Source organism: Hyla sarda, chromosome 2, assembly GCF_029499605.1.
Source record: "Hyla sarda isolate aHylSar1 chromosome 2, aHylSar1.hap1, whole genome shotgun sequence".
Taxonomy (NCBI): Eukaryota; Metazoa; Chordata; class Amphibia; order Anura; family Hylidae; genus Hyla; species Hyla sarda.
In genome coordinates, this window is record NC_079190.1 from 340,650,051 (window position 1) to 340,671,107 (window position 21,057).

Genomic DNA, 21,057 nt, shown 5'->3' on the forward strand with positions numbered 1-21,057 from the left:
CAACACTAGTAGAATAAAGGGGGAAGTCACATAAGTGTGTCATCTCTGCACGGAGCAGATTATGTGGCTGTAAATGGTTAAGGCCAGGGCTACACACATACTTTTTGGTATGGAACTGTAACTCAATTTAAATGGAAGACACTAATAGAGGTCATTACCATGAGCATTATAGTACCTTTAATATGGAAGTCCAGTGTGCCGTGTATCTGCAAATAAGGCTGCTTGGAGGCCAGGGTTTTTTTCCTTTACCCTTAGATGCACTGATAAGGCCGTCCATCTGCTCCTCTATTTGAGACACAGTATGAGACTTTTCTGTGTTTTAGTTACTTTTCTACCTCCTCCAATGGTGTGTGGCGTCAGTATAGGAGGGGCGTAGTTAAGGGATAGTGAGGTTTTTAGCCATATTATTATTATATGCAGCTTTTTAAAAAGTCACACCATTTATACACAGACTCCACAGGAAGTCTACAAAGTGCAAAAAAAAAATAAAAAAGTGCACTGAAGGAGGAATTAAAAAAAACATGTGCTACCCAAACATCGCAAGACGCCCAGTTACACAGGTCAGCCATTTTATTGCAAATCTGACCTGTCACTTTATGCATTAAAAACTCGGATGCTTTTATTTATCATTCCGATTCTGAGTGTTTTTTCGGGACATTTTTAATAAGATATATTTTATCATATTTTACAAGAGGTAAAAGGAGAAAGAGACCCCCCCCCCCCCCCCCCAATCATTTGATTACTAGTACTGTTCAGTGCTATGCATAGGACATTAACACTGATCAGTATTATCAGCTATCTTCTGCTCTGGTCTGCTCGATCTCTGACCAGAGCAGGAGACGACAAGAGATGGATGGAGGCAAGTGACGGGACCTCCGTCCACCATTACAGATGATCGGATCACCGCGGCAGCGCTGCGGGCAATCCGATCATCTATTTTAAAATGCACATTGCCCCAGATGCCTTGATCCTTACAGATCACGGCATCACAGGGGTTAATGGCGGACATCCGCACGATCGTGGTGGTCAGCCATTAGCGGCGGCTGATAGCAGCCGGAACCTGCCGTATATGACGCAAGCACCACTCCTGATGCTCACAGTCATATGCAGGACGTAAACGTACGTCCTGGTGCGCGAAGTACCGCGGTCGTTAGGGATTAATAAAATGTTGGGCAAGTGCGAGCTTGAAAAAAATTATTTGGAAATTATTAATCTCTGTTTTGACACCCATCAAAGTCAGTTTTCTGCAGTAGCTGTTCTGGGGAATCAGACTAAATGCCTTCACTAACTATGTGTAACAGGGAACCTTGAGCGCCTATGACATAATCACGGCTTGTGTGTCCTTGCACAATTCTGCCCATGAACTTGCTTAGTTCCTCATACTTGCCCCTATTTTTTTTCCTGTTTCTAACACCTACTTCAACACCCCAAAACCATGGCGGATGTGAAACTGCGGATCCACACCTTCAAATCTGGAGCAGAACCTGTCTGCATGAACGCACTTGCAAGAACTAACTTCAGCTGTCCATTGTTTATAAATTTTATTGATAATCGTGCATGTCTCAGCTGATAGCAACAATACACATACAAAGTGAAGCTGCTGCCCACTTTCCGATATTCTCGTTATCAAAGAGACAGGATATAAAAAACACAAAAAAACAAAACATGTTAATAAAAACAAAGGGTGCATAGTCACACATCTGTTTTGTGGTGACATTGGAGAGGTGGCAAATTCGTACCTGTTAAAGATTTTCTCTGTGACTGCATGCACCCATGTGTCCAATTCACAGCTACATCCTAATCCGCCATTACAGCCCATATCTGCCTTCCCATACTCACAGAGGTCCCCTTCCCTGAAGTGTCACATTTGCTTCTCCATTATCCTCTGCACTTGTTTTTTTAATGTAGTGCGGCGTGATAAAACTAACAACTCATTAACTTCTTCCTGATCCTTGACATACTGGTACATCATGGGTCGAGTGAGGGAAATATGGTGCCAGCGTCTGAGCCATAACCGGCAGATGCCCGCTGCTATCAGTAGGTGACATCTGCCAGTAATGACATATCGGTGATCGCCCCGATGTCTGCCATATAACTATTAAATGACTACATTTGTGATCCTGCACAGTCAACTGCATAATTGCAAAAGAAATTCCCAACCTCCAAATTGTTGATTATTTTGTCACATGACATGCAAGAAAAAATGGACTAAAAAGTAACCAAAAAAAGACAGAGCTACACAAAAGTGATACCATTAAACACTGCTCTACTGATCCATAGAATAAAGTTTGCATGTCAACTTTACTGTACTGTGAACTTCGAAAACAAAAATTATTGTCCCACCAAATTGAGCAATTCCATATTTTCCTCAGTTTTTCCCTTAAAAAAAAAAATTCTGGGTTCATAATGCATTAGATGATAAAATAAAGTATGCCAACGAAAAGTGCAACATGTCCCACAAAAAATAAGCCCCAATACAACTGTCGATGAAAAAATAAAAAAGTTATGGGTCTTAGAAGGTGAGGAGAAAAAAAAAAAAAATTTAAAAAATGTAAACCAGAAACCAAAATTCCCCAGGTCATGAAGGGGTTAATAAAACTGGGTTTAGGGCAAGGTTTGATTAATCATATTTTGCATATCTGCATGGAGTAAAAGTCAGATGTAATCCAACCCTTTAAAACTTATCACATTTCCCCCCCACCCCCCACGAACATAGGTATATGTGAGAGCGACAAATTAAAAATACATTTTGGGTTACTCAAATATAGTAAGCAGGAATTTATTCTTACCTTTACATCTCTGTGAATGATATTATTATCGTGACAGTAGCGCAGAGCTTCTAGAATCTGTCGCATGTAGTGACTGTAAAGAGAAAAAACAAATCTGGAATATAGCCAAAAGATCATTTCCCAACAATGCATAACCAATACAGTATGCTATCATTTTCTCAGTCTGATCTATGCCCTTGTGGTCACTTACTGTGGAGAATAACGTGGTCTCATTCCTATGATGCCCAAAGGGGTGCGTGCAGGCTAATCAGTTCTTGTAGATGTATTTTGTGTTAGTGATCAGCTGGCATAAAAAATGTGGGCCAGCTTTTCACAATTTTCTGCACTATCCATGGGCTTCCTGTCATTTGCGAAAATGTATCATGTGACATGCACCATGTGATAAATTATTCGCAGCAACTGGGAAACACTTGCGAAGCAGGTTTGGCATTGTGCAAAAATCTACACTAATAAATCCTCCCTAGTGGTATACAGTACAAGGCCCCATGGAATGAGTTTATGCAGAAAGCATATGGCAACATTTTATAACTTTTAACCTCATGTGGACCAAGGGTGTACAGGTACATGTAATTTACAAATCTGGTTAACTTTCTGGCACCAGTTGATTAGAATTTTTTTTCCCATCAGAGTACCCCTTTAATGTTAATTACTTTCGTTACTATTAAAGCTGCCTTATTAACAGTTCCTTATCCTTGGGACTAAATTTGAATTGAGCAAGATTATTCTTGTTCCTTGTTCTCTAATGTCATTTAGTATTAAAGGAATATATGGTGCAATATGATCGTTAAGTTCTGCTTTATATCTACTATTTGGCTTCTACTTCCCTCACTGCAGGCTTAGACTTTGGTTAAGTGATCAATAGTCCTTATGAGTGGGGATGATTATTTTCTCTGTTTCCATACTCCGATCCCCTTAGTACACCTGTATTTGTCGCTAGTCTTTCCTTCTTCTTACTTTCCTCATCTTACTATCCTTTTCTCATGCCTTTCAGTTTTCTTATTTCCAGTATGCTAGCTGGCCAATGAATACTTTTTTTTTTTGTTTTTTTAAAGGGCTTTGACATTTTGGGCTCTGGGAAAGAATTCCTCTCCTGTAGTTTCTCAACCTGGCCTACTCAATGATTTTTGATTTCTTATTTTTACTTTGTTTTTTCTTTCCCTTCTGGAGTCAATTAAAGGGGTACTCCGCCCCCTAGACATCTTATCCCCTATCCAAAGGATAGGGGATAAGATGTCAGATTGCCAGGGTCTCGCTGCTGGGGACCCCGGGAATCGCTGCGGAAGCACCCCGCTATCATTACTGAGCAGAGAGAGTTCGCTCTGCACGTAATGATGGGCGGTACAGGGGCCGGAGCATCATTACGTCACGGCTCCGCCCCTCGTGATGTCACGGCCCGCCCCTTTCAATACAAGTCTATGGGAGGGGCCGTGGCGGTCGTCACGCCCCCTCTTATAGACTTGCATTAAGGGGACGGGACGGGATGTCAGGAGGGGGGGAGCCATGACGTCACGCTTCTCCGTCCCCCGTATCGCCCGTCATTACGCACAGAGCGAACTCGCTCTGTGCTGTAATGATAGCGGGGTGCGGCAGCGGGGATCCCAGGGCTCCCCAGCAGCGGAACCCCGGCAATCTGACATCTTATCCCCTATCCTTTGGATAGGGGATAAGATGTCTAGGGGCGGAATACCCCTTTAAGCGTTTCGGGTAAGTGTCATGTAAGTATATTTGTCCAATGGTACTTCTTGATCGCTTCTTTCCCCAAATGTTTTCATACCATTTTACTTACTGCATTCTGATGGGACTCGACCTACTTGCTACTTGTCCCGTATGAGTCGTGTAATTTCGCATAACGTGCAGCGATTCAACTCCCCCTTTAACCATTGGCAAAGTACGCAGTCTTAACACAGCGCAGTGGCAAAGGGAATTAAGCAAGCTCAGGAGCTGAGCTGGCTTCATACCCGCTTGGTTTTGGCTATCAGCAGTCTGGGGCCATGGCTAATGCCGGTGCATTGCCGTAGAAGGAGATTTGCCATAGAATGAGATGGTCCGCCTCCATCACATCCTATTGGCTCACTCTTGTCACGTGACATATTTAAACGTCACGCATCGATGCGCACGGCAGTGTCAGTTTGGCTATCACAGGGAGAGGATCTCCTCTCCCTGTGATAGCTGAAGCTGCACGGAGCTCTCATGGCCTCTGTGGCCCGACAGAAGTTCACACATTTACGCAGCTCATACGGGTGCCTCATATACACTTACTGTATTATTACATGTACTGTTGATCCACAGCGCTATCGGGATCCCGATGCCCGATGGCGCTGTCATCAGTGTGCCTCCCCGTGAGCGCCCCACACCCGCAGCTCTACTCCCCGTCCCCTGTTAACGCTCAGGGAGCGATCCACAGCGCTATCGGGATCCCGATGCCCGATGGCGCTGTCATCAGTGTGCATCCCCTTGAGTGCCCCACGCCCGCAGCTCCACTCCCCGTCCCGTTAACGCTCAGGGAGCGGGGAACAGAAAGTAGAGCATCGGGCGCAGTTAAAGTAGTACTGCGCATGCGCAGCACTACGCGAATAGCTTAACCTGCGCCCGATGCTCTACTTTCTGTTCCCCGCTCCCTGAGCGTTAACGGGACGGGGAGTAGAGCTGCAGGTGTGGGGCGCTCGCGGGGATCGCACACTGATGACAGCGCCATCGGGCATCGGGATCCCGATAGCGCTGTGGATCGCTCCCTGATCAACAGTAAATGTATATGAGGCAGCCGTATGAGCTGCGTAAATGTGTGAACTTCTGTCGGGCCACAGAGGCTATGAGAGCGCCGTTCAGCTATCACAGGGAGAGGAGATCCTCTCCCTGTGATAGCCAAACTGACACTGCTGTGCGCATCGATGCGTGACATTTAAATATGTCACGTGACAAGAGTGAGCCAATAGGATGTGATGGAGGCGGACCATCTCATTCTATGGCAAATCTCATTCTACGGCAATGCACCGGACATTGCAGATTAAGCTGTCGTCCGGTGTAATGAAGGAAACCGTGCCCCTGTAGCCAAACGTGACCCGGGGCTGTTATTGGCTCAGGCACAAACATACTCTCCCCACTCCTCCTCACTCAATCCCGGCTACCCTCACTCTCACAGGGATGGGGACACAGTTTCTCTGCACATCTAGCACCCATCTGAGCTTCACATCTACCATCCGCCCATTATTTCTTGCAAGACTACAGTGAGGACATGCTAGCAGGCAGATGGGAGAAAGGCTGGGAAATTAGAAAGATTAACCCCTTAAGGACTGAGGGTTTTTTCATTTTTGCACTTTTGTTTATTCTCCTTACCTTTAAAAAAAAAAATCTTAATTCTTAATATTTTGCACCTAAAGATTCACATGATTGCTTATTTTTTGCACCACCAATTCTACTTTCCAGTGACAGTCATTTTACCCAAAAATTTACAACGAAACGGAGAAAAAAATCATTGTGCGACAAAATTGAAGAAAAAACGCCATTTTGTAATTTTTGGGGGCTTCCGATTCTACACAGTACATTTTTCCGTAAAAATTACACCTTCTCTTTATTCTGTAGGTCCATACGGTTAAAATGATACCCTACTTATATAGGTTTGATTTTGTCGTACTTCTGGAAAAAAAATCATAACTACATGCAGGAAAATGTATACATTTAAAATTGTCATCTTCTGACCCCTAAAACTTATTTTCCGCGTTGCGGGCGGTATGAGGGCCATTTTTTTTTTATGGGGGGAAACTTATTAGGGAAGGGGTTAAATGATCTTTATCAACAATTTTTTTGCAGTGTTAGCGCCTCCTCTAGTGGCTATAATACTGCACTAACTGATCTTTTACATCGATCTTTGTTATCTCATAGGATAACATTGATCGATTATTCTGCCACTTGACTGCTCATGCCTGAGTCGTTCAGCAATCGGCGATGCAGGAGGAAGGTAAGGACCCTCCTTATGTCTGCCAGCTGTTCGGGAGGCCGCAATATCACTGTCACGGTCCCAAACAGCCCGCTGAACTAGCCGGGAGCAGTTTACTTTCACTTTAGACGTGGCGATCAACTTAGAACGCCGCGCCTAAAAAAGGTTAAATAGCATGCGGCCCCGCGACCGTTGTTAGAGGCCAGGCCCGACCCACGCCGTGGCCCCGCGTTATAGAAAGGGAGCGGACTCAGGGCGTTCAGGTATGCCCTGCCTCATTATCCTCTTAAGAACCCAGTCCGCTCCAGTTCTATAACGCGGTGCCGCACGCTATTAACCCTTTAGACGCGACACTCAAAGTTCATCGCCGCATGGAAAGTGAAAGTAAAGTAATGCCGGTTAGCTCAGGGGGCTGTTCGGGACAGCCGCGGTGAAATCGCTGCGTCCCGAACAGCTGCAGGACACGAGGAGGGTCCCTTTACCTGCCTCCTGGTGTCAGATCGCCGAAGGACTGCTCAGTGTCTGAGACCCAGGCATGAGCAGTCAAGTGGCAGAATCATCGATCAATGGTTTCCTAGGAGAAACTATTGATCAATGTAAAATATCAGTGTGTGCAGTGTTATAGGGGCTATAACATTGCAGGAGTTACCAATTGTAACCAAACCAAAAGGACTATTTTGCAACTTTTTTTTTTGGGGGGGGAGATTTGTTTTTGTGCAATGCACTCTATTGTAGCTCAATGCGATTAAAATGATACCCATATAGTTTTTCTAATATTGCTCTACTTATATAAGAAGTCAAACTGTGTTAAACAAAATTTGTATATTTAAAACTGTCCTCTTCTGAGCCCTATAACTTAAATTTTTCCGTAACATTTCCGTTTACGCCGTGGTTTTTACCGGTACCATTCTTTTTTTTTCTTTGATCGCTTTTAATTACATTTATTGCCGATATATGAAGTGATTAAAAACCTATATTTTTTGGACTCTCTGGGATCATTAAAATAAAGGGGGAGATTTATCAAAACCTGTGCAGAGGAAAAGTTGACTAGATGCCCATAGCAACCAATCATATCACTTCTTTCATTATTGTAAAGGCCTCTGAAATCGCTGATAGCAGCCGGGACGCGTGTCATAGCCACGGCGGGACTCAGGACGAACAGGTACGTCCTGGTGTGCCAAGTTCCAGGCGCCCAGGGCGTACATGTATGCCTGGTGACCTCTAAGGGTTAAGCCAGTTTTAATACCATGTTATAAACAGTTTATCATCATAAAAACATATTCCATACCCTATGTTTGAAATCGTATCTGTGCATGGACAGATAGATCGGTATTGACAGATACGGAGCCATTAACTATTATGGGGCTGCGGACCCATTCGTAGTCTGCTAGTGACTACGATCTGGTCATTTTCTCAGCATGTTAGATTTTTGACATGAAATAAAAATTGTGGCAGGCCATGATTTTGAATTTGTGTCAAAAATCTAACATGCTGACGATTTGAGCTTCCGGAATCGTATCTGTGCATCGGAAGGTCAAATCGTGGTGTGAAGCCAGCCTAAGCCTACTAACAAGCTCAGGAATCTAATTCTCAGAGGTGGGGTTCACACAGGTCCCCATTGGGGGGGGGTTATCGTTTTACACAAATTGTATATTTTTATACCATCAGCAGTAAGGGGGAAAAGCAGTGCACAGGGAGGTCAATAAATACTGATCCTGGTCACTAGGTGTAACCTGGTGAACGTGTGGCAGCATGTTAAGCCCCCTGGCTGAAGAGCAGTTATATGTATGGTGCATGCCGCCAATGGGTTTGTATACATTTTGTTTGGGAAGAAGTTAAAAAAAAAATGGAAAAAGAAACGGAAAAAATAAATGCACTGATCTGCTGGCATATACAGGCTTCGCTAGTAAACTGTGTCTTGGCTGCAATGGTAGCTATAGCAAATTATCAGTTTGTATTCCAGGCTACATTCATGTAGGTTACGTAAAAGTATACATTGTTTATTCTTAAAATGTTAACTTCGACATCTCTTTCCAAAAATAACCTTTTTCATATGGAAAAACTGCTGCAGAACAAACATGGAAAAATAAAAAAAAGAGCACCAAGAAAATTGAACCCCATATTGTAGCATATGGAGTCCTGATGGGAAGCTTAAATGTGTAATAAGGAATGTGTTGAGACATTATTTTTCCTCACAGAGACAGCATGATTTCATAATAAAATCTGTTGGTATCTGCATCAAATCAGAGGCACAATGTGGCTCCATAGCTGGCTACAGTCGATGGAATACAGATTCATATAATGGCAGCATGCACAGGCCGTAGACAAAGTGCAAAGTAACCTTCACTGCAGTCAAAACATAGGTGCTGCTGAAAAAAATGTAAGGGTTGGTCGAGCTTCCACAAAAAGATACAGCCTCACATCTGTCCATAGGTTGTGAAAGAAAGCAGCCATGCTTATCTAATCCTGGGCCAACCTTTAAATTTTCAATTCTTGACATGGTACACATTAAAAGGAAAACGGTCAGCCTTTTCACCCACACTAAACCCAATACATTGGGTTATAGCGTGAACAGGATTCAAAATAGGGATCTCTAATTTTTGTCAACTGGCCGCAGAGATATCTTGTTCTGAAGTTACGGGATTTCTAATGAGAATAAGCGCACTGATGGAGTCTCCCCTGCCGGCTGTCCACCTCTCGCTCCCGTAGTAAGGCTCCAAAGCCCGCATATGCATTGGATTCAACTCTACGTCCTAGTGACGTGGAGTCCCACATCACATGATTGCAGCGCTCTGTCTGAAGTCATCAAGAAGAGCTTGAAATATAGCGGCGCATGCACTCTTCAGACACAGCGCCGCGATCACATGATGTGGAACTCCATGTCATTAGGACATTTTGTTAAATCCAATGCATATGCATAGTGGATGGGCAGGCTTAGGAGCCTTACTACGGGAATGAAAGGCGGCCAGCCGGTAGGGGAGACTCTTTCCGTGCGCTTATTCTCTTTAGAAAGGAACTTCAGATCAAGATATCTCCGCAAATAAGTGACCCCTAGTTTGAATCCTATTCACCCACAATATAACCCAGTGTATTGGGTTTAGTGTGGGTGAAAAGTCTGACAGTTTTCCTTTAATAAGTCTAAGACTAAAAAGTTTAAGCTCTATGATGAATTCCCACCATTATAAGTGTTTTATGCAGCAGATGAAACACTTACATTCACTTCCAGGCTGTGAAGACAGAGGTGCTGTTTGGTAACTATAAAACCAAGTATATCTAGCGATTGTGTGTCTGTATACAAGAGTGTGACGTATACGATTAAGTATAAAAGAGAGGGACTTAAAAGTTAAGGGACTCAAAATTCAGGGAGTTTAATTTAAATATTTTTTTTTTTTTTTACTGTTCATACTTACAATCCCCAAATCTAGTATGGCCTCCATGTTGAAAAATGCAGTCCAGTGCACATCTTGCACAATGTATGCACTTCCTTGAACAGCAGTTTGGGGGTGCATATTTTTGCATGAGATGTGTGCGAGTTGCTCATTTGGAAGCCCAGATCCTGGATATAGAAGAGTGATCGGGTTGACAGGTTGCTGGGTGGGGTTGGAGAGGACCCAGCAGTCATGTTATAAATTGGCACCAATGATAAAGGAAGAGGTAAGTGGAGTGTCCTTAAAAATTATTTCAGGGACTTAGGCTGCAAGCTTAACCTCTTAAGGACCCTGGGTTTTTCCGTTTTTGCATTTTCGTATTTTCCTCCTTACCTTTAAAAAATCATAACTCTTTCAATCTTTCACCTAAATATCTAAATGATGGCTTATTTATTGCGCAACCAATTCTACTTTGTAATGACGTCAGTCATTTTACCCAAAAATCTACGGCGAAACGGGAAAAAAAATGTGAGACGAAATTGAAAAAAAAAAAAAAAAACGTTTTGTAACTTTTGGGGGCTTCCCTTTCTGCACAGTAAATTTTTCGGTAAAAACGACACCTTTTTATTCTGTAGGTCCATATGGTTAAAATGATACCCTACTTATATAGGTTTGATTTTGTCGCACTTCTGGAAAAAATCAAAACTACATGCAGGAAAATTCATCTTCTGACCCCCATAACTTTTTTATTTTTCGGCGTATAGGGCGGTAGGAGGGCTCATTTATTGCGCCGTGATCTTAAGTTTTTAGCGGTACCATTTTTGCATTGATAGGACTTATTGATTTTTATTCATTTTTTCAATATATATATATATATATATATATATATATATATATATATATATATATATAGTGACCAAAGACTGGATTTTTTTTTGCAGTGTTATACCTCCCATGGGGACCTATAACACTGCACACACTGATCTTTCACATTGATCACTGGTTTCTCAAAGGAAACCAGTGATCAATGATTCTGCCGCTTGACTGCTCATGCCTGGATCTCAGGCACTGAGCAGTCATTCGGCGATCGGACAGCGAGGGGGCAGGTAGGGACCCTCCAGCTGTCCTAAAAGTTGTTCGGGATGCCGCGATTTTACCGCGGCTATCCCGAACAGCGCCCTGAGCTAACCGGCATGGTTTCAATTTCATTTTAGATGCGGCGTTTAACTTTGAACGCCGTGTCTAAAGGGTTAATAGCGCGATATTAGCCACGGGTCCCGGCCGTTGTTAGAGGCCGGGCACGACCCGCTATGACGCGGGCCACGCCGTGGCCCCGCGTCATAGATTGGGAGCGGACTCAGGGCGTACAGGTACGCCCTGGGTCCTTAAGAGGTTAAGGCAAGGACCTCCAAAAGATAATATTCTCTGAAATATAACCTATTCCACGAGCCACACCAGAGAGGCAGTGGATATCAGGAAGGTAAACAAGTGGCAACAGAAGCTGGTATAGCAAAGAGGGGTTTGGGTTTATGGAGAACTAGGCCAACTTCGCTGTCTGTTACCGGCTCTACTGTAGGGACAGGCTGCACCTCAATGGGGAGGGTGCAGCTGTGCTTAGGGAGAAGATGGCTAGAAGGGTGGAGGAGTGTTTAAACTAGGGACGGGGGGGGGGGGGGGACCCACAACGTAGAGGGGGAAGATAGTGTAGATAGAGAGGGGGGGCTTAGTAATATACCTGGGGGTGGAGCGGAAGGAGGGGTTAGAATAGTTAATAGGGATAGGCTTCATAGGAAGAAAAATCATACACCATTGCATTGCATGTTGACTAATGCCAGAAAGGGGGAGGAGTTTGTCTTTATGTGAAATAGAGTCTGAAGGCCGTTGTGCGGAATGATATAAATGAAAACGATAATGTGGAGTCATTATGGGTAGAAATATATGGAGATAAAAATTAAAAAATTCTGGTAGGGGTTTGTTATAAGCCACCAAACATAATGGAAGAAGATCAATTACTGAACCAAATAAACAAGGCAGCAAATCAAAATGAGGTGATAATGGGGGGACTTTAACTATCCTGATATATACTGGGAGACAGACCTGTGAATCTCATAAAGGAAACAGGTTTCTGACTATAGCTAAAGACAATCATCTGTCCCAAATGGTGCAGGGCCTGACCAGAGGGGGCGCCCTACTAGACTTAATATTAACCAACAGTCCTGACAGAGTAACTAATGTGCAAGTAGAAGGACACCTAGGAAATATTGATCATAATATAATACATTATAACTTTTTCTTCAATAAGAGAATCTCTTGAGGGGCCACAAAAGCAATGAACTTTAGGAAAGCAAAGTTCGATCACCTCAGAGAAGCCCTTAACAATATAAAATGGGACAATGTCCTCAAAAATATGAATACTGACACTAAATGGGAGACTTTTAAGGGGGCAATAAATGACAAAAATAAAGCATTTAAACTACTAAAACAGGATGGCAGTGAAGAAGCATTAAAAAGATATATAGAAAAAGTAAAAATATGTAAAATACAGATAAAAGCCGCAAAAATAGAGGAAGAAAGACTCATTGCCAAAGAGTAAAACAAACCCCAAAATGTTCTTTAACTATATAAATAGCAAAAAGGTCAAAAATTAAAGTGTAGGCCCTTTAAAAAATCTTGAAAGAAATTATAGATGGGGATCAGGAAAAAGCAAATCTACTAAACAAATTCTTCACCACTGTATTCACCGAGGAAAATGAAATGCCAGGTGAAATACAGTGTGATAAGGTAAACTCCCCAGTACAGGTCACCTGTCTAACCCAGGAAGAAGTACAGTGCCGCCTACAAAAAATCAAGATAGACAAAATCACCAGGTCCAGATGGCATTCACCCCAGGATGATAAAGCAAGTATTGTACTAAACAGACCTCTATTTTTAATATTCAGGGACTCTATGGTAGGGATCAACCGATATCTATTTTTTAGAGCCGATACCGATAATCTGTGGAGTTAAGGCTGATATACCGCAATATCGGTATAAATTATCGGCTAAGTTATCAGCTATTTATCCCTCCACTCCAATATCTTGATAAAAATAAGTGTATGACACAATATCAGCATGGCTTTATGAGGGATCGGTCCTGTCAAACTAACGTGATCAGCTTTTATGAGGAGGTGAGCTCCAGACTGGACCAGGGGGAATCGCTGGATGTCGTTTATCTGGATTTTTCCAAAGCATCTGATATGGTGCCACATAAACGGTTGGTGCATAAAATGAGAAGGATTGGTCTGAGGGAGAATGTGTGTAAGTGGGTAAGTAACTGGCTCAGTGATAGGAAACAGAGGGTGGTTATTAATGGTACTTATTCTGATTGGGTGACTATTACTAGTGGGGTACCACAGGGGTCATTCTTGGGTCCTGTTCCATTTAATATATTTATTAATGACCTTGTAGAGGGGTTGAATAGTAAAGTAGCAATCTTTGCAGATTATACTAAACTCTGTAAAGCGGTACACACTATAGAGGACAGTGCACTGTTACAAATGGATCTGGATAGTTTGGGGGGTTTGGGCTGAGAAGTGGCAGATGAGGTTTAACACTGATAAATATAAGCTAATGCACATGGGGAGAAAAAAAACGAGACGGGGTTATATATTAACTGTAAGGCTGCGCTATATATCGCAAAAGCAATCGAATCGCGATTTTAGCTTTTTGAGATATAGCGATACGGCCCCCTGGGAAAACATGCGATTATCTGCTCGGGCAGGTTTCCGTGGCTGGGCCAGCCAGAGCAGGTAAAATCAAATTTAAATACCCGTATTTATCAGCGTATGACACGCACCCCTGCCTGCGTGTTATATGCCGATAAATCTTCTGGTCACTGATTTAAAGCGGCCGCAGTAGCGGCTGCTTGTGAAGTATTAAGAGCCTGGCCGTGGCCACTTTAAATCATTAACCAGCGGCGGCTCCTCCCCACTGTGCTTTTAATTTTCCTTACCTCCCTCATCATTCCCCCTTTTCCCCCTGCTTTTTATAGTTTATTTTTATTTATTTTTTCTTCCTTACCTGGCTGCACTTCGGCAGGCCAGCTCAGACAGTAGGTCTTGCGGGCTGTGTGGTCATGAAGCAGATTAATGACGTCCTCTCCCGACTCCTCTGCGCGGCATCAGTGACATAACTTTTCATTTCCTGCAGCCACCGCGAGTCAGAGTTCGGAGTACAGGAAATTAAAAGTGACATCACTGATGCCGGGCAGAGGAGCCGGCAGAGGACGTCACTCATCTGTTTCAATGACCACACAGCCCACAAGACCCACCGCCTGACCTGGCCTGCAGAAGCGCAGCCAAGTAAGGAAAAAATATATTAAAAAAGCAGGGGAAAAGGGGGAATGATGAGGGAGGGGGGGGAAATAAAAAATAAATAAATAAATAAATAAAAATATATATATATATATATATATATATATATATATATATATAAAATAGGGGAAGTGATGAGGGAGGGGGAGGTATATATAAAAAGCAGGGGGGGGGAAGTGATTAGGGAGGGGGAGGTAGACAAAATAAAAAAATAGATATAAAAAGCAGAGGGGGGGGAGTGATGAGGGAGGGGGGAGGAGGTAGGGAAAATAAAAATATATAAAAAGCAGGGGAAAAGAGGGAATGATGAAGCATGGGAAGAATGGCATAGGAGGAACATGATGGGGGGATTATAAGACATGGTGGGGGAGGCGATGAGAGGGGTAAATGTGGCACAGGGACTGATAAAAGGGGAGGAATGATGTGACACTGGAGGGAATAGGACCAAACGGAGGTGCAGAAGAAATCAAAGTTGGGGGGATGATGTGGCATTTAGTCCAAGTAATTTATATTACTTTTTTTTAACTTAAACTTCCCTTTTAAAATGTGTGTGTGCGTGTGTTTGTGTTATACGCCAGTGTGTGTTATACACCGATAAATACAGTACTAAGTGTCAGTGTTTCCCAACCAGGGTGCCTCCAGTTGTTGCAAAAACTACAATTTTCAGCATGCTCGGACCGGCAAAGGCTGTCCGGGCATGCTGGGAGTAGTAGTTTCATAACAGCTGAAAAAAAACAAAAAACCTTCTGCTCACCTACTCCTGGTCCCTGCAAATGCCGTTCCCCTCCGTGCGGTCCGTGGCGTCCTCTCTTCACCATTCAACTAGTAGGACCTTTCCCTTTTCAGCCAATCACTGGCCGCAGTGGTGTCACGTGTCAAGCCAGTGATTGGCTGATGGGGAAAGGTCTTTTTCGGCAGCAAACACACTTAGGTTTCCGGCAGAAGATTTGAAAACCGCCCAGGAAACCTAGTGTATTGCTGCAGTACAAGAATGTGACAAGGGGGAGGAGAATGTGACGGGGGGGGGGAATGTGACAAGGGGGAGATGTGAAATGGGCGGTGAGCATAAAATGGGTAGGCAGGTGTGAAATGGGGGCGATTGGACATGAAATGGGGGGATTTCACCATTTTTTTTTATTAGATCGCATCGCATATTGAAATCGAAATTTTTAGGCCCTAAAACGCAATCGCACATTTTCCCCATATCGTGCAGCCCTAATTAAATGGGAGCACACTTGGGACGACTGACGTTTTCTATTAACTAAGACTTAGGGGTCTTAGTTAATAGTAAACTTAGCTGTAGTGACCAGTGTCGGGCAGCTGCTGCAAAGGCAAATAAAATCATGGGGTGCATCAATAGGGGCATAGATGCCCACGACAAGGAAATAATTCTACCTCTGTACTAATCACTAGTCAGACCACACATGGAATACTGTGTACAGTAGTGGTCACCAGTGTACAAAAAAGATATAGTGGAGCTGGAGAGGGTTCAAAGACTGGCAACCAAATTAATATGGGGAATGGGAGGACTACAGTACCCAGAAAGATTATCATAATTAGGGTTATTTAGTTTAGAAAAAAGAAGGCTTTGGGGTGACCTAATGACTATGTATAAATATATCAGGGGACCGTACAGAGATCTCTCCCATGATCTATTAATACCCAGGACTGTATCTATAACAAGGGGGCATCCTCTACGTCTAGAGCAGTGCTTCTTAACCTGGGTTTGATCGAACGCCGGGGGAGGTCGCAACAGGACAGGCAAACCAAGCAATTGCTTGGGGCCCCAAGCTGGCTCGGGGCCCTGGGCAGAGCCAGTGTTTGCCTGTCCTGTAGCGACGGGGCAATTCCCCCCATCACTATTAACACCCTGCGGCCTCGCGTTAAGTTTAAAAACGCAGGGCCGCCGGGACATAGTCACTGACGTCCCGTGCGTGCGCCCATGGAAACGAAGGCGCCGAGGACCGGATAATAGAGAAGGAGGAAGACGCGCCAGCTTGGTAATTGACCAGCGGCAGTCTGCCTGCGCCTAATGTGTGGGGAACAGTCTGCCGACGCCTAATGTGTGGGGAACAGTCTGCCGACGCCTAATGTGTGGGGGAACAGTCTGCCGACGCCTAATGTGTGGGGGAACAGTCTGCCGACGCCTAATGTGTGGGGGAACAGTCTGCCTGCGCCTAATGTGTGGGGGAACAGTCTGCCTGCGCCTAATGTGTGGGGGAACAGTCTGCCTGCGCCTAATGTGTGGGGGAACAGTCTGCCTGCGCCTAATGTGTGGGGGAACAGTCTGCCTGCGCCTAATGTGTGGGGGAACAGTCTGCCTGCGCCTAATGTGTGGGGGAACAGTCTGCCTGCGCCTAATGTGTGGGGGAACAGTCTGCCTGCGCCTAATGTGTGGGGGAACTGTCTGCCTGCGCCTAATGTGTGGGGGAACTGTCTGCCTGCGCCTAATGTGTGGGGGAACTGTCTGCCTGCGCCTAATGTGTGGGGGAACTGTCTGCCTGCGCCTAATGTGTGGGGGAACTGTCTGCCTGCGCCTAATGTGTGGGGGAACTGTCTGCCTGCGCCTAATGTGTGGGGGAACTGTCTGCCTGCGCCTAATGTGTGGGGGAACTGTCTGCCTGCGCCTAATGTGTCTTAATGGTTTTGTTCATTTTGTGCACCTATGTATAAAAATATACTTAAATATATACCTCCTACATTTTGAATTTGAAAAAATCATTTTATTTTTCCAATTAAGAGGGGTTCGGTGAATGCGCATATGAAACGGTTGGGGTTCAGTACCTCCAACAAGGTTAAGAACCACTGGTCTAGAGGAAAGAAGGTTTCTACACCAGCACAGACCAGGGTTCTTTACTGTAAGAGCAGTGAGGCTGTGGAATTCTCTCCCGGAGGAGGTGGTCATGGTGAACTCTGTAAAAGAATTTAAAAAGCGGTCTGGAGGAATTTTTGGAGAGTATCTAGTATACATAACCAGCAATGTTATTAACATTGCTGATTATGTATACTAGATTTATAGGGACAGAACGTTGATCCAGGGTTTTATTCTGACTGCCATATTTGGAGTGGGGAAGGAATTTTTACCTCTAGTATGAGGGTTTTTTGCCTTCCCCTGGATCAACTCAGTAGGGACTCATTAGGGATAAAGGTTGAACTAGATCGACTCTGGTGTTTTTTCAACCATATGAACTATGTTACTGTAGGAACATAAGGGTGCCTAAGGGTGTTAAACAGAGAATTAAGAACTACAAAAATGACTCACTGACTCATACCTGTTATACGGATCAGCACATTTATAAAGAAGCACACGTAAAATGAATGTCACACATTGTAGTATCCAAAAGTATGCCTAGAAGCTATACAGGTGGCAATGAAGAAGGAAACTATGTGACTAAGCAAATGATTACTGACAAGGTCTTCAATGCATGTTTATTTTCTGCAATAAGCCATCTTTTGTAAATGGTTAAAGCAGAGGGGAAATTATCCTCCTACTAATGTGGAATTGGTTCTAATTGGTGCACAGATGGCTAGTTGGCATATCAATGTGTTCAGATTCAAGTAAGCGCACTTATGTGGGTGATTAGAAATTCAATATTTTGTAGGATTATTAGACAGAATAATGAAGCAGACTTTTACCATAAATACCATATTTTCATGTAGCTTATTACCATTACTTTTGGGAAACCACCTCTCGCTGTCCATAAACTACATATTCACAATGAAAACTGAAAATCTGACTACAAAACAAGCAGCAATTCTAAGGACCCATGAGACAGGGCAACTGACATGTCTAAAAATTAAATATGACTAACACTTGCAAATTCAGTAGCCAAGCACATAAACTCTGGGACCGAGGCTTGGTAGACCAAGGCTAGTTTTAGCCAGAAGGATGCATTAGCAAAATCAAATATCACTTATACACTATGTATAGCAACTGCTCTCCCAGCTCTAAATTTAGAGATGTGATCTAAGGGATAGATTTTGACTTGAAACCTGCAGTTTGGTCTAAAGATGTCCAAGAGTAAAACAACTTAAAAAAGGACACCTGCAGCAAAAGACAACTGACCCCTATTCACAGGATAAGGGATAAGTGTCTGATCGCGGGGGGGGTCAAACCGCTGGAACCCTTCGCGATCTCCTTCATGGGGCACCCGCATTGCCACTCTATGTGAGCGGCTAATGCATGTAGCATTGACATCTGAGGTTGATGGTACGCCCGCTCCACATACAGTTCTATGGGAGCCATACATTGAGAAGGCGTGTCGGCTGCGGCTGGCACGGGAGGATTATAATATATATATTAGGGCTGTGCGGTATACCGGTTCATACGGAACAAAATTTTTTCCCTGCACAATATTAATTTTTCCCCATACCGCAATACCAGTTGGGCCCCTCCCACCCTCGAATAACTTTATATAAATGACTTGCAAGCCGTGCTTTAAATTAATGACTTGTGGGCCGCGGCGCTTTAAATGAATGACTGAGTGAATGAGATGTGAACCGCGGCAAGCTGTCACCTCCTTCTGCAAACGCTAAAAGTCTGGCTTTTAGCACTTGCAGGGGGAGGTGACAGCTTCCGGCTCGCAACTTAAAGGAAAACTGTCAGATATTTTCTCCCGCACTATCCTGGTGGATAGTGCAGGAGACGCTAGTTAAAACAAGACCTACCTTGCCCGGCCATTCGCCCGCAATTGTGGTTTTATTCTATGTGTATATCTTGCTGTAACTGGCACAGGCAGGGGTTCTGCAGGTTAACTGGCACTGAAGTCTGCGCCGCTTATGAATATTCATCCCCCCTCCCTCCAGTTCTCCCTCTCTTTGCCGCTTTTAACTGGAGGGAGGGGGATGAATATTCATAAGCGGTTAGTGCCAGTTAACCTGCAGAAGCCCCGCCCGTGCCAGTTACAGCAAGATATACACATAGAATAAAACTACAATTGCGGGTGAATGGCCGGGCGGATACGGGTAAGGTAGGGCTCGTTTTAATCAGCGTCTCCTGCACTATCCACCAATACCTGTGGATAGTGCGGGAGAAAATATCTAGAAGTTTCACTTTAATAGTTTCCAGCGCCGCGGCCCACAAGTCATTCATTTAAAGCGCCGGCGGCCTGGAGGAGAGGGGAAGGGGCGGTTGTAAGAGAAACATAGCAGCGCCTGGGGGTCATATGATAAGTTCCTGGTGGGGGGGGGGGGGATACCGCGTTAAATATCGTGGAACCACGATAACTTGCAAAAGTACCGTGGTATACATTTTTGGTCATACCGCCCAGCTCTAAAGTATGTGTGAGTATGTGTGAGTATGTGTGTGTGTGTGTGTGTGTGTATAATATATATATATATATATATATATATATATATATATATATATATATATATATATTTATTTAAAAAAAAAAAAAAAACAATATATGTTAAGAAAGAAAAAAAAACCATTATGACAATTATTTTTTTTCACAATCAGGTGTTCTGACAAATAGTACACTCAAATTTAGATATTCTGGGGGACATTTATCATTAGGTGTCTATTATAGACACAGTTCTACCCCTTTACATTGCTTGTCTAATTTACACTTTTGCTCAAGATTTACTAAAGTTGTGCACTTTGATAAATTTTGTGCAAATATAGAAACACCTCCCCTCGCTCTACCGTGCACTCCTTCTCTACGACACAGAGCTGTGCCATTTTCCCACGGTACACTGCTAAGGTTGCTTTCACACTAAGGAAAAAAAAAATACTTCTGTTATAAACGTGTGTCATAAAATTCTTGAAAATCTGCCGTTAAACGACCGTTCGAAAATCCCTAACAACCATTAGAAAATCCCATTATAGAGTCTATGGGATTTTTCTGATAGCCTTTTTAACCAATTATCTCCCGTTATTAACCTGTTAAGGACATAGGACGTTCTCTAACGTCCCCACTACCTGGGCTTTAATGCCCAAGGACGTTAGAGAACGTCCTGTTGTATTTCCGGTCCCTGCCGCGCGCCGGGCAGAGATCGGAACTGGATGCCTGCTGAAATGCTTCAGCAGGCATCCAGGGCAAACGCCGAGGGGGGCCATGTAGGCCCCCCATGTCGGCGATCGCCGCAAATCGCAAGGGAAATCGCCCTTGCGATCTGCGGCGATACCGGGCTGATCGGGTCTCTGGGACCCGACCGCCCGGTAATTTCGCATGATCCCGGCTGTCACAGACAGCCAGGACCATGCTGAAGTATCGGAGCGAGGTGGCAAACCTGCCACCTCCTCCGATCCCCTGCGATCCGTCGGTTAGTTAACCGACCAATCGCAGGAGGGGGGGCGGTTACTTCCTCCCGTCCTGCCCGGCCCCTGAAAGTCCGGAGAGGACGGGAGGAAGACCGGAGGACGAGGCAGGGGACGGGGGAGTGCTGGGGACCGGCCCCGGTACTTACCTCATCCCTGAAGACCCGGATCCCGGCGAGGAAGATGGCGGCGGCGGCGACAGGTGAGTAGATCTTCAGCCGCGGTCGGGCCCTTTACAGCAATGCACGTCGCCGTAAAGCGACATGCATTGCTGTAATGGGACCGTGTATACTACAACTCCCAGCATGCCCAGACAGCCCTTGGCGTCTGGGCATGCTGGGAGTTGCAGTTT

General features: G+C 44.3%; 1 protein-coding gene across 10 annotated transcripts in view; it reads right to left on the bottom strand.

The window, feature by feature from the left end:
* Positions 1-21,057, bottom strand: part of CASK (calcium/calmodulin dependent serine protein kinase) — a 349,672-nt gene that overhangs the window by 211,691 nt on the left and 116,924 nt on the right. For all 10 annotated transcript variants that reach the window (XM_056558155.1, XM_056558150.1, XM_056558151.1 and 7 more), the window contains exon 5: positions 2,790-2,862. In XM_056558155.1, the coding sequence (XP_056414130.1) occupies positions 2,790-2,862 (73 nt within the window). The remainder of the gene's footprint in view (positions 1-2,789; positions 2,863-21,057) is intronic.